Here is a 13,158-nt window from a genome sequence, read left to right as displayed (position 1 = left end):
ATTTATTCTTTTTTTTTTTTTTTAGAGGAAAGATTTCTTTTTTAAGATTTATTTATTGGTTATATGTAAGTACACTGTAGCTGTCTTCAGACACTCCAGAAGAGGGAGTCAGATCTCATTACGGATGGTTGTGAGCAACCATGTGGTTGCTGGGATTTGAACTCCAGACCTTCGGAAGAACAGTCCGGTGCTCTTACCCATTGAGCCATCTCACCAGCCCCCGTCTCATTTATTCTAACCTGAGTTCAGCTACATGGCTGGTTTCTTCTCCTTAGTTTCACACATCTGACTTCCTCAAAGTCTGGGGTGAATCTGTCTCTTACTATCTCCCAGAGTTCAAATCTCTCTCTTCTAGAACTCTCTCACCTTCTACTTCCTGCCTCAGCTCATTGTTCATCTAATTTTTAATGACAGAGGATGCTTCCGAGCAACTTACAAGAGGTTACCTCTACATCCTCTAGTTCTTATCTCTGCCCATAAGTCCCACCTTTTCTATCCTGCCCTGCTATAGGTTGCCAGCTCTTTCTTAAAGCCAATCAGAAAATTCCTTAGGCAGGTGAGAAGACACACCTTTACACAGCATAGTTAACGAAGCTGAAAAGAGTTGGAAATCTGCAAAGTGCTGTGTACTTGACATGAAGATGCAGAGTTTGGAGTTTGTGCTCTGGGCTTTGGTCTCGCTTTGGTCTGGTGTTTCCTCAGTATGCTCCCATTGCTTCCTCTTGGAACAATAATGTAATTGATAATGTGTTAGAAGTATGTGATATGCTTTCTTGTTTTTATATTATGGGGCTTACAGTTAAGAAATTATCATGAGTCTCAGAAGAGACTTTGAATTTGAACTTTTGAATGTTTTTGTTAAGATTGTTTTGTTAAGATTGTATGGGTACTTCTGAAATTGGACTGAATGCATTTTTGCATTATGATATGGCTATAAGCCTGTGGTGGCCAGCGAGTGGAATGTTGTTTAAATAAGAATGCCTCCCCCTAGGCTCATATATTTGAAAGCTTAGTCACCCAGGAGTGGAACTGTTTTAAAGGATTAGAAGGATTAGGAGGTATGGCCTTATTGGAGGAAGTGTGTAGTGGGGATGGGCCTTTTTCAAAAGCTCATGCCAAGTCTAGTCCCTGTCTGTCTCTGTGTCTCTGTGTCTCTGTCTCTGTCTCTGTCTGTCTGTCTCTCTCTCTCTCTCTCTCTCTCTCTCTCTCTCTCTCTCTCTCCTTTCTCTCAGCTTGAGGATCATGCTATAGCTCTCAGCTACGTCTTCTGAATGACTCCTGCCTGCTGCCATGCTCCCTGCCATGATGCTCACGGACCAAAGCTTCTGAAAGTGTTAGCAAGTCCCCAGTGCTTTCTTTTACAAGATTTGCCTTGGTCATGGTGTCCCTTCTCAGCAACAGAACAGTGACTAAGACACTGGGATTCTAGGCAGGTGCTGGACTGCTGGACTGCTAGACTGCTGGACTGCTGGACTGCAGGCCCAGTCTTTTGTTATCTGACTCAGGGTCACAGTTTGTAGCTCAGGCCAGCCTTGAATTTTTGAACTCCTGGTGTAGCCTTCTGAATAGCTTAGATGACAGACTCTGGCCACCAGGCCTGTTAATCTGTGTACGTGTGTGGTGTCGGGAAAAGCTCTGAAGATGCTCTACCACTGAATAATATACTTTTGCCAATTCAGGGCAGAGTTATGGGGATTAGAAATGCTGTCATGGCTCAGAAACATCCGGTTTGTTTTTAACATCCTCTTTCCTGAGAAATCACTCTCATTCTTCACAGAGATCTCTGAGGTTGCCGAGCCACACATCCGAGTGACCAAACGTACTCTTCCAGGGTATAGGTTTCCTTCCACGCTATCGGGATAGAAATTCAGAGTTTTAACATGGAGAGTTACAGCCTATGGCAAGCTTAAGACAATAGCTTCCCCCAACCCCCATAGCTGAGGACCAAACCCAGGGCCTTGAGCTTGCTAGGCAAGCGCTCTATCACTGAGCTATATCCCCAGCCTCTTAAGACAATAGTTTAATGAACTCACTAGTTCTCCTAGCAACACCCAGGTGTAATGTGAGCAACAGTTTCCTGATTGTGTTTCACATGGGCACCCCATTACATTTGGGGGATTATTATACAGACCATAAATAGCAGGCACCATCTCATTTTTACCAATTTTGACTTCAGCTGTGACTCTGTATTGGTAAGTGTGTGTGTGTGTGTGTGTGTGTGTGTGTGTGTGTGTGTGTGTGTGTAGGTCAAAGTTGACATCAGGTGTGTTCTTTGGTCACAGGCCACTTTCTTTTTTGGGACAGGATCCCTCACCAGCCTGGAGCTCACAGATTCAGTTAGATTGGCTGACCAGCGAGCCACAGGGATCTTTCTCTGCCTCCTCAGCACTGGGATAACAGGCTGATATAACATAACAGGCTGGGATAACATAATGCTGATTATGTCCATCTTTTACATGAGTTTGGGGATCACCCTTAAGGATTCATGCCTGAGTAGTATCTTAGTTTGTTTCCCATTGCAGTGACAAAATACTTTGATTTCCCCCCCCCCCCCCCCAAATTAAGGGACAAAGGGACTATTTGGTTCAAAATCCCAGGTCTATGACATCAGGGAAGTGAAGGTGTCTGGAACCAGAAGCAGCTGGTCATATCACATGGGCTGGCAAGAGCAGAGAGCAGGGAATCCACCCATGAATGCATGCTGCTGCTCTGCATGCTGTCTCCTCCCTTGTTCATACAGTCTAGATCCCGTGTGCAGGGAATGGTGCTGCCCACAGTGGGTGTGAGTCCCACTTCAGTTAGCATAACCAATTCTCACAGACACACCCACAGAACAACCTGATCTGGACAGTTCCTGGCTGAAACTTTCTTCCAAGGTGATTCTATATTGTGTCAAGTCCACAATTAAAACCAATTGTCACACAATTGCAAGCACACCACTGACTGAGCTACCTCTTTAGCCCCATTCAAATTGCTGGGACTTTTTAAGGACACATATATATCCACCAGGCTACGGTGACAGCTGACAAAATTCATGAATCTTCCAGGAGTTTCTCTTGTGTAGTATTTATTTAGATTCTTATGTCTAAATCTGGACATAAATCCCTGACTTACATCCCAATCTATTTGCTTGTTTTTATTAATTTATTTATTATTTTTATTTTTTGGTTTGTTTTAATTTCCAGTTGGTTTGACAGAGTTTGGTGTCAAGCAGCTCACACAATCACACAATGGATGCAACGCATGTTCCTTGGGATGTTTCCAGGTAACACTCATCCTGGACCAGCTCTGCACTTGGCACTCTGCTGGATTCTAGGGCAAGAATATTGAGGCTTTGACTGGAAAGGTGGCTCAGTGCTCGCAGCTCACAATTGCAGAGGACCCAAGCTCAGTTTTCATCACCCATGCAGAGTGGCTCCCTACCACCTGCAACTCTAGCTCCAGCAGATCTGACTCCCACTTCTAGCCTCCATACGTTTGTCAGTCACGTGCACACACAAAATTAAAAATAAAATACATTTAAAATGACAACACTGATGGCAAAAGCACGCTGCAGCACACCTACCATCCTTGCACTCAGGAGGTTGAGGTAGGAGGATCGCCATGAGTTCAAGGCCAGCCTGGGCTGTAGATTGCGACCCTGCCTCAAAACATGATTAAAAGGGTAGATGGCTCAGTCAGCAAAGCGCTTGCTATGCATGCATAAGGGCCCACGTTCAACCCCCAAGAACCCACGTTAAACAAAAGGAAATGGGCAGGAGAGGTGGCTCGGCAGCTCTTGCAGAGCTTTCTAGTGCCCACACCAGGCAGCTAGCAACCATTCTGGAAGATCTGATGCCCTCTTCTGACCTCTGCAGGCATTCACATGTGTGTGGGCTGCACACACTCAGACACAATTAGAATTAAAAGCAAATCTTTCAACAACAAAGCAGATGTGGTGGTGCACAGCTGTAATCCTGCCACTGCACAGGCTGAGGCAGGTAGATCCCTGGGGCTCACTGAACAGTGGCAAGTCTAGTGGTTGACTGTGTCTCAAAACACAAAGTGAGCAGTGCCTTAGGAACAACACCTGAGACTGGCCTCTGACTTCCATGTACATGTGCACACAAACACAGACGTGTGCACATGCATAGAGCGGTACCTTCTTGGAGTCTCAGTGGTATGATGATGACACGGAGGCTTTTATATAGTCTAAAGCTTAGACCTCTAGCTAGGGCCTCTAGCTCTGTGCCTCTCTGCTCCACTGCCATCTATATTGTTTCCCTGGGTCCATTCTCTGAATCTTCGGGGTCCCATTCCACCCTCCACTTCCTGCCCAGCTACTGGCCTTAAGCTCTTTATTACAACAAATCAGTACAATTCTAGATTGCCTTTAGGCAGGTGAGGGCTGTCTGACCTCGACCTTCACAGTATTTACAAAAATTAACAAATAAAAATACAGAGGTATACCTTCCTACAATGTGAAGAAAAGGTAACCCCAACACCCACATTATACACACAGACACGCACACACTCACAACAGTTGAGCAAATGGCCCTCATGCTGCTTAGAAATGTGGTGACAACCAGTGACAAAGTATTGTGGAATTAGGGTAGCTAATTAATTGATTAAGGTAAATGTACCTGTATGGTATACTTGAGCAAAGCACAGGGTGTGTGTGTGTGTGTGTGTGTGTGTGTGTGTGTGTGTGTGTGTGTGTGTGAGAGAGAGAGAGAGAGAGAGAGAGAGATTCTGCAGTATTCTCGGGGAGATTGGTCAGCTCAGTGATGTGGAGACAACGTGGTATTGCTTCAAGTGACAAAGTGGCACGCCATGATGAGGCATGTACAGTAACAAGAAAGTGCTGGCCTAGAGTCCCCTGTGAGGGGCTGGAGTCATCTCCGTGGTGGAGCACCTGCCCAGCACTGTGAAAAGACCCAGGTTTGGTCCCTAGCACTGTCACGAAGGGCTTGGCCCGTTGCAGTGACACATTCTGGAAAACATCTGTGTTTGAAGTAGGACAGAAGGGAAGATGAAAAAGAGGCAGTAAGGTATGGATTCTGTTAAAATGCAGATTAAAGCAGTGGTGTACCCCTGCAACCCCAGCAAGAGAGGCAGAGGCAGAGGAGGCAGAGAGGCAGAGGCAGGTGAATCTCTCAGGTCAAGGACAGCCTGGTCCTCAAAGCAAGTTCCAGGACAGCCAGGGCTACAAAGGGCCTTGGGATGTTGCCATCAAACCAGATTCCCACACCACATCTAGAAGAACGCATGCCCACCAAGGAAGTGTGTTACTTCACATGCAAGCTGGAGCATCTGAGGGCTTTCAGCACAGGGTGCTGATGGGAGATCCAGCCCTCAGCTCTGAGCCAGGTAGTGGGGGCTGTTATATAATTCCTGTAGTTGAAGTGTTTAATAGTTATGTGTCTGCTCGTTGCTCAGATGTAACTGCATCATGCTCTCATCTGAGTGTCTTGCTCTAGTGGCTCTGTCTGGAATTGATGTCAGGGATAATCATTAGGCCAGGAGGAACATCTTATAGCCTTGGGCTGTCAGGGGCAACTCTTCTCTCTTCTGCCTTGAAACACTGTAACATAAAGAAGGCAGACATTAATTTGGGTCAAAGAGTGTATTGTGGGCTGCTTGAACTCTATAGGACAACTTGTGGGCCTAAGGTCCAGTGCACTGTTGCTCAGCATATCCAACATGGTTGAAGCTGGGTTACTCCATCCACATTCCAGCCCATCTGAAGGAAGAGCCAAACATCAAACAGCTTCCTTCCTTCCTTCCTTCCTTCCTTCCTTCCTTCCTTCCTTCCTTCCTTCCTTCCTTCCTTCCTTCCTTCTCTCCCTCCTTCTTCCTCCTCTTTTTCCCCCTCCTCCTCTTGCTCCTCCTCCTCCCCGTCCTCCTCTTCCTTCCCCTCTCTCTCTTCCCCACACTTTTCCCGTGAGACACAGGCTGACCCACAGTTCCTGTGTGACTTTGACTGCCTTTGAACTCATGATAACCCCCTTGCCACAGCCTTCCTTGTGCTGTGCTGCCAGGTCTGCACACTACCACAGCCAGTGGACAATCCTCTATGTGGACAACCCTAAAGTTGCAGTGCTCCCTCTCGCTTACACCGTTGGTGAGAACTTGGTTGCCAGGCCACAAAGGAGCTGCTCAGGGAGGCTAGACACCCTTGTGCCTGTACAGCTGAAGAGAAGAGGGAGAGAATAGGTCATGTGTGCCAATGACTAGCCAAGGGAAACGAGAGGCCCATCAGCTAATGGTAAAGTGGGCAAGAAAGGGGTCATATGTGAGGAACTTATCAGTCAAGTTCCAACCAGCAGGCTGGAGTTTGGTATTAACTGTGGTGCAGAGGGCTGGAGAGATGGCTCAGTGGTTAAGAGCACCAACTGCTCTTCCAGAGATCCTGAGTTCAAATCCCAGCAACTACATGGTGGCTCCCAACCATCTATAATGGGGATCTGATGCCCTCTTCTGGTGTGTCTGAAGACAGTGTGTACTCACATACATGAAATAAATAAATCTTAAAAAAAAGTTTCTGGTGCAGAGTGTTATTTTTCTCTTGCATTGCTTCCTTCAGGCTGCACCTAGCCAGGAAACAGTCTCAGCGCCGTAATGGAAGGGTGGATCCTGTAGCTTCCAGATGATATCTCAGAGCCTAGCCCCTGAGATCTAACTTTCCTGAGTGGTATGCACACTGCTGGGTGATTCTCTTCTGGAAAGAGTTATGGCCTCAAAGGGTTCTTGGCAGGTGACACTGGGTTCTTTTGTTACTAGGATCCTTCCTTGTTGACCTCGAGTCTATGGAGGAGTCCATGTCTCGGAGCCTGGGCAAGCCTGCCAAGTCCTCGTGAGTACTCCCTGGTCCCGCGACCTGTGACAGCTCCTGCAGAGGTGACAGCAGCAGCCCCTGACCTGAGAGTCCCTTTCCTTGCCTTGTTCTCCCTTCCTCCCTTCCTTTGCCCTCTATCCTTCTCCTCCCCTCTCCTCTTTCTTTCCCTCTCCTCCACACACACACAGGAAGCAGTACCTGCGGCAGGTCATCTCGGAATATGAGGCGCTGGATCGGGAGCTCCCGTGTATCCGAAAATTCTCAGAACCACCCTCTGCCCAGCCCCTCTGCCTTTGCATGGAGACTTCGGTGAGTGGCCCAGCTCTCTGCACAGTTCAGGTGGTGATGGGATCAGCGGATCAGACCTGAGGTGGCCGGCGGTTTAATTCAGGTTAAGGACTGGGCATGGTAAATCTGTGTTCATTACTGCAGCACTCTAGCAGTTCAAGGTCAGCCTCAGTTACACGGTGAGTTTGAAACTAGCCTGGGCTACCTGAGCTCATGTCTCAAAGAGAACAACAAAAAAACAAAATCACACACACGCACACACACAGAGGAGACCATGATTGCTTGTGTCTGGCGTTAAGAGGCACCTACTGTATACTAGGTGCAAGCTTTAAGGCATCCCTTTAGAAGTCTATGTGACTTTACTCTTTCATGGGGGGCTGTTGTCCCCATTTCATCTCTCCTTTCCTTGGTGTCTTTAAGAAAGGGACCCCAGTGTACTGCCCCAGGTACGAGGCATCTCTTTCCAGCTCAGAAGCTAAAGCAGGCCTGGTTAGCACATGGGTGGGAGGAAGAGGCCTTCCAGACTGTCCTAACAGGTGGAGGCCAGAGGACAACTCATTTCTCTCCTTCCACCTATAGCAGGTTATAGGGATTGAACTCAAGTCATAAGGTTCACACAGTAAGCGTCTTTACCCACTAAACCAGGAAGCCAGCCCATCAACAGTGATTATATATACTTGGACAGCTGTTTTTCGCACTTTTCCACTATGGCACATCTCCTCAAACAACAACTTCTTCTTCTTCTTCTTCTTCTTCTTCTTCTTCTTCTTCTTCTTCTTCTTCTTCTTCTTCTTCTTCCTCTTCCTCTTCCTCTTCTTCCTCCTCCTCTTCCTCCTCCTCTTCCTCCTCCTCTTCCTCCTCCTCTTCTTCCTCTTCTTCCTCTTCTTCTTCCTTATTCCTCTTCTTCTTCCTCCTCCTCCTTCTTCTTCCTCCTCCTCCTTCTTCTTCTTCTTCCTCCTCCTCCTTCTTCCTCCTCCTCCTTCTTCTTCCTCCTCCTCCTCCTCTTCCTCCTCCTCCTTCTTCTTCTTTTGGTTTTTTGAGACAGGGTTTCTCTGTATAGCCCTGGCTGTCCTGGAACTCACTCTGTAGACCAGGCTGGCCTTGAACTCAGAAATCCGCCTGCCTCTGCCTCCCGAGTGCTGGGATTAAAGGCATGCGCCACCACACCCGGCTCAAACAATTTCTTCTGACCCTTCTGATAACTGCAGCCCCTTAACTTTGAAATCACCTGTTCAAATAGAATCCTCCAGAACTGTAAAGCACTGTCCATGGCTGGTCTCTGGGAGAGTTTCCCTGTAGGGCGGTTATTACAATTTAATTAGTCTAGTTTTTCAGAATGATCTCGAGTAGCAGATGCCTTCACACCCGAGAGACACCTGTGGTCACCCCTTTTGACAAGAGTGTCATAACCTAGCGGGTCTGTAGGTGGAGTCTTGGACCAGGCTCCAGCCTAGGAGATAAGGGCTGAAGTTGATGCATGCCCACGCAGGAAGACTTTACGCACGTGGAGGTGCTGCAGGCTTTGGAGGCCGAGCTGCCCGGGGCCATGGAAAGCGGGCGCGTGAACAGCATCCGCTACGAGAATATGAATGTCATCTGCGGTACTGCGGGCCGCAGGGACAGGTGAGACCATGCATGGGAGTGGTCTAGGGTGAGAGGCTGAGGAACGTAATTGGGAGAGATGCAGCCAGGGAGCGTAATGCTCCATAAACTGAGCTGGGAGGCGGAATTAGAGTGAGAGTGGGAGAGGGGCGGAGCCTAGCATCAGTGGGGGACGGAGGGGGGAGGACACAGGGGGGGTGGGGGGACGGACACAGAGGGCGTGGAACCTAGAGGAGGCTGGTGGTTGAAGTCAGAGTGTAGAGGCCAGTGAGGGATGGAGCTAAAAGCAACTGAAAGACTTGGAGCCTAGAGTGAGTTGAGAAGAGGCGAGGTGAGAGGATGAGGTCAAGGTGAAGGGGAACAGTGAGTTTTGAGGCCCAGAACCACTCAGAGGGACGGGTCCTAGGTTGAGCGGCACTTTTGGCAAAATCAGAATGAAGATAGCATTGGAGGGCTGGCCTGGGCTGGGTAGCATTTAGGGAGGAGTCAGAGTCAGGATGACATTGTGGGGGCAGGTCCTATGCTGAAGGGCTTTTCTAGCGGAGTCTGAGGAGACAGTAGCGAGGGCGGGACCTGGCGCATTCCCAGGTGAGGTGAACGATCCAGCTGAGAAGACCGCAGTGACGCCCGCAAGCGAAGGGGGCCAGGGTGAACCCAAAGACGTCTCTGGGCCTTCACTTCGCCCACAGGTGGCTCATCACCGTCACAGACTTCCAGACGCGGTCACGCCTGCTGCGCTCCGGGCTCACCCTCCGTGGAACCGCGTACCCACTGGTGCGCCACGACGATTTACTGCTGGGGGACTACCGTTTGCACCTGCGCCGCTCTCTGGTCCGAAGGCGCATGCTCGAAGCCCTCGGGGCGGAGCCTGCCGACGAAGATTGACGCACAGCGGGGGCGGGTTCCAGCTGCACCCCGCCCCCAGACCCGGCGAAACGAGAAGGCGTGGCCTCCCTAGGAAGGAGGCGGGGCCGGCTCGAGGGGGTGGATACTGTGAGTTTAATTATAAAGAATGACCTGATACAAAAGCCATTTCTCTCGGCAAAGTCGTGTTGGGCGTGGGGGGCGGGGCGAACCTCCACTCTCATCCACTCGGCCAGAAACGCCAACCTGGTCACAACCTATCCCTGCGACCTTGCAGGACGAGCTCAACTCCTTTCAAGTCCCCTCCCGCCCCCTTGGAAGACAGTTCTAGGGCTTTTATTTCAGGTTTTTCCCCCTTTTGGATTTGTGTGTTCTAGGGTTTTTTTTTTTAATTTTTATTTTGCTTTGTATATTTTTCTTTTGCTATTGTTTCTCTTTTTGCTTGGTCTCTCCTCTCCACCCCGCTCCCCCATCCAATCCCTCCCCCTTCCCTCTCCCCGCTCCTTCACCCCCACCCCCACCCCTTACGCCCTCCCCAACCCCGCGGCACCCATCCGGAATTAACAAGCCCTTGATAGACAGGCGCCGCGCAGGCCCCCTGCGGACGGGGGGCATCCGACCAGGGGGAGGGGGCGGGTAGGGGCCCAGCGCCACCACCTCTCCAGCCCTCGCCACCCCTCCCCCTCCCGTGACCCTCCCACAAGGTTCCCTGCATTTCCCTGACGTGGTGAGGGGAGGGGGCTGGCCCTCCCCTCGTGGATGGAGCGCCCCAGGGGCGCCTGGGGACAGCTATAGGGAATGGGGTGGGGGGAAGGAGGGGAGCTCCCTTCTTTGGCAGCTGAACATAGGGGGGAACCTGAGGGCGATGCCTTCTCCCCTTTTATCCACAGCAGGGGAGGGGGCTACCTAGGGGAGGAGAGGTGGCTTTAATTCCCAAGCCCCAGAAGCAGGGAGGGGGAACGTGCGGGGAGGGAGGAGCCATGCTGTAAGGATGGGGGCGTAATCTGGGAGAGAAGAAAGGGTTGGGGAGGAGAGGGGAATCTTCGTGCAAAATGGACAGACAGATGAATGGTCTAAGAATGACAGGACTGGGTGACAGCCTAGTGAGCTGGGAGCCAGCGTGCATGCGCAGGGTCTCCTCTCCCTAGGAAAAGCAGGGGGAGGTGAGCGAAGACCTAGGGTGGGTGCAGAAAATGAGAAGAGAGGACTGGCTAAGAGTATGCAGAGAGGCGAATACGCAAACCAAAAAGAGGCCAGGCTCTGCAGGGCAACTGGGGAAAGTCATCTAGAAAGATCAGAACAGCGCAGCAAGCACATCCCATACCTGAGCACCATTAAAGAAGGAAGAAGAAGAAGAAGAAGAAGAAGAAAGAAGAAGAAGAAGAAGAAGAAGAAGAAGAAGAAGAAGAAGAAGAAGAAGAAGAAGAAGGAAGAAGAAGAAGAAGAAGAAGAAGAAGAAGAAGAAGAAGAAGAAGAAAGAAGAAGAAGAAGAAGAAGAAGAAGAAGAAGAAGAAGAAGAAGAAGAAGAAGAAGAAGAAGAAGAAGAAGAAGAAAGAAGAAGAAGAAGAAGAAGAAAAAGAAGAAGGAGGCTGGGGGCAGGGGTGGAGAATGGGCCGGGGAGGGCAAGTGCACAAGAGGAAGTGTGCAAGGGTACACAAGAAAGCAAGGAAACCGGTGAACAGAAGTAGCCTGGCGTGGTGACGCACGCCTTTAATCCCAGCATATGGGAGGCAGAGGCAATCTCTGAGTTCCAGGACAGCCAGGGTTCCACAGAGAAACCCTTTCTCAGGAAACAAAACAAAACAGCAGTGAACAGGAATGTGAAGGAGAAGGATGAGGAGCCGGGGGAGAAGGGGTTAAACATTTGGAAAGAGTTCAGGGCCATGAGTGTGAGGGGTGTGCTAAGTGTCAGAGAAAATAGAGAAGGCCGGGCACAGGAGTGCCACCATGAGAGGGAGAGTAAGGGCTTAGGGGTGGCAAGACAGGAAAGTGGCCCTGGACGTGAGAGCGGAGGTGAGTGTGTTCAGAGCATGTACAGAGAGAGCAGAGAGCACGGGTGGCCAGGGGCTATGGGAGTATGCCTGGGTCTGGGAGCAGGAGAGGGAAGGAAAGTCCCATGTGTGTCTGCAGCATGGGACCAGGGTGGCTAGAGAAAGAAAGGGTGCAGTAACCCCTCTCCCCCAGAAGCAAGTATGCAGAGAGCAAGCTAGCGAAGGCGGTGGCGCTTGAGGAAAAAAAAAAAAAAAAAAAAAAAAAGAAAGAAAAGAAAAAAAAAAAAAGAATGCAGCGTGTTGGGGAGCGGAGAGGGCCTCAGCAGGCCAGAGGTGTGCAAGACAGCCAGGGGGCAAGCTTGTGCAAAAACTGCAGCCAGGAAGGGGAACAGGCGTGCAAGAGGCCGGGGGCTGGGCAGCTGAGTGTGCCACGGAGAGAGGGAAGACTGAGGGGCCTGGAGAGGTGAAAAGGGTTATTTGAGGGGCGCGAATGATGGAATCGGAGGGCACACCTTCCCAGGACCCCATCAGGTCAGGCTCTGGGCTGACCCTCTATGGCTCTGTCTGTCCCCCCACCCCCAGTCGGCCTTTCCCTCCTTCTTCAGTACCCCTTTGTCATTTTTGTCTAATCCCCCCCTCTACTCCACTTGCAGTCTTGTGTCAGCTGCCCACCTCTTGCGAGGTGCCATTGTCTGGCCCGCATCGGGTCCACCTGGGGACCTCAGTCAGGCCTGGGGAGATGGGGCCAGGCACAGTTTTAGCAGAGTCCCTGGCCCCCTGAGGGGAGAGGGGAGAGAATGATGGTCAGAGGGGTCAGAGGTCAAGAGGTCAGCAGGCTCAAGGGTCCTATGGACGGGCTGGTCCGTCCAGGCCAGCCATCACCTCTCCAGGAAAAATTTGAGAGCCCGGTCAATGTTCATACGGTGGCCCACCCTGGTCACGCCCAGGTCCACATAGTCCTCCTTGGTCAAGGCGGGCAGATGGGAGCCATCAATCTCGTGGTCCAGGAACTGGGCTCGATGCTCTGATAAGCCCAGCCACTCCAGCCAATCAGCGACGTCAAACTTGGTCCAGAACCCTAGAGGCTTGGCGCCGAACGGCTTGTCCGGGGGCAGCGAGAGCAGGCGGGTGGGTGATAGGGAGCGAGAGGCCCCAGACAAGGCTCCTCCAAGACCCCCAGATATCCCGGGGTGTGGTGGCACAAAGACGGGAGCGAAGGGGTCAGCCGAGCCTCCTGCCCCTCCGGTCGGAGAGCTACGGATGTCGAAGAGGCCCGGGTAGAGGGGTCCTGAAGGCAGGATGGGCAAAGAAGAGGGCCTGGGCGCTGGGCTGACCTTGTGATCCGAGGCAGGCAGCAGCGAGGGGCTGGGTGCCCGGCGGAGCAGCGGAGGCCGCATCTCAAATTCCACACCCTGCAGGTGTCTGGTGGAAGCTGAGGCAGATGAGGCTGAAGGGGATGTAGCTCCTGGGGCTGCAGCTGTTGAAGAGGAGACCCCAGATCCGGTGGGGAGTGGTGGCAGAGGGGGTTTAGGCCAGTTCTGAAAGATGCTGCTGCTGGGTTTGGAGAGGAGAGAGGTCTGGGAGTCTTCGGAGAGC

General features: G+C 51.0%; 2 protein-coding genes across 23 annotated transcripts in view; one reads left to right on the top strand and one right to left on the bottom strand.

The window, feature by feature from the left end:
• The window catches only part of 1700008O03Rik (RIKEN cDNA 1700008O03 gene), a 25,652-nt gene extending 15,917 nt beyond the window's left edge, over window positions 1–9,735 (top strand). For 4 of the 8 annotated variants that reach the window (XM_011250899.3, NM_027049.1, XM_017312286.1 and 1 more), the window contains 4 exons: window positions 6,763–6,835; window positions 7,006–7,126; window positions 8,595–8,728; window positions 9,397–9,735. In XM_011250899.3, the coding sequence (XP_011249201.1) occupies window positions 6,789–6,835; window positions 7,006–7,126; window positions 8,595–8,728; window positions 9,397–9,592 (498 nt within the window). In that variant the 5' untranslated portion in view covers window positions 6,763–6,788 and the 3' untranslated portion in view covers window positions 9,593–9,735. Of the gene's footprint in view, window positions 1–6,762; window positions 6,880–7,005; window positions 7,127–8,594; window positions 8,729–9,295 lie in introns of all 8 variants that reach the window. The other 4 variants (XM_030242969.1, XM_030242968.1, XM_011250900.3 and 1 more) reach the window with 2 other exon arrangements.
• Shank1 (SH3 and multiple ankyrin repeat domains 1) overlaps window positions 9,684–13,158 on the bottom strand; it is a 51,179-nt gene continuing 47,704 nt past the window's right edge. For 14 of the 15 annotated variants that reach the window (XM_006540864.4, XM_006540868.4, XM_006540865.4 and 11 more), the window contains one exon: window positions 9,684–13,158. In XM_006540864.4, coding sequence (XP_006540927.1) covers window positions 12,441–13,158 — 718 coding nt within the window. In that variant the 3' untranslated portion in view covers window positions 9,684–12,440. The other variant, NM_001034115.1, reaches the window with a different exon arrangement.

This window comes from Mus musculus, chromosome 7, assembly GCF_000001635.26.
Source record: "Mus musculus strain C57BL/6J chromosome 7, GRCm38.p6 C57BL/6J".
Classification (NCBI taxonomy): domain Eukaryota; kingdom Metazoa; phylum Chordata; class Mammalia; order Rodentia; family Muridae; genus Mus; species Mus musculus.
The sequence above is the reverse complement of the archived record's forward strand: the minus strand, read 5'-3'. Positions and strand labels throughout refer to the sequence as shown.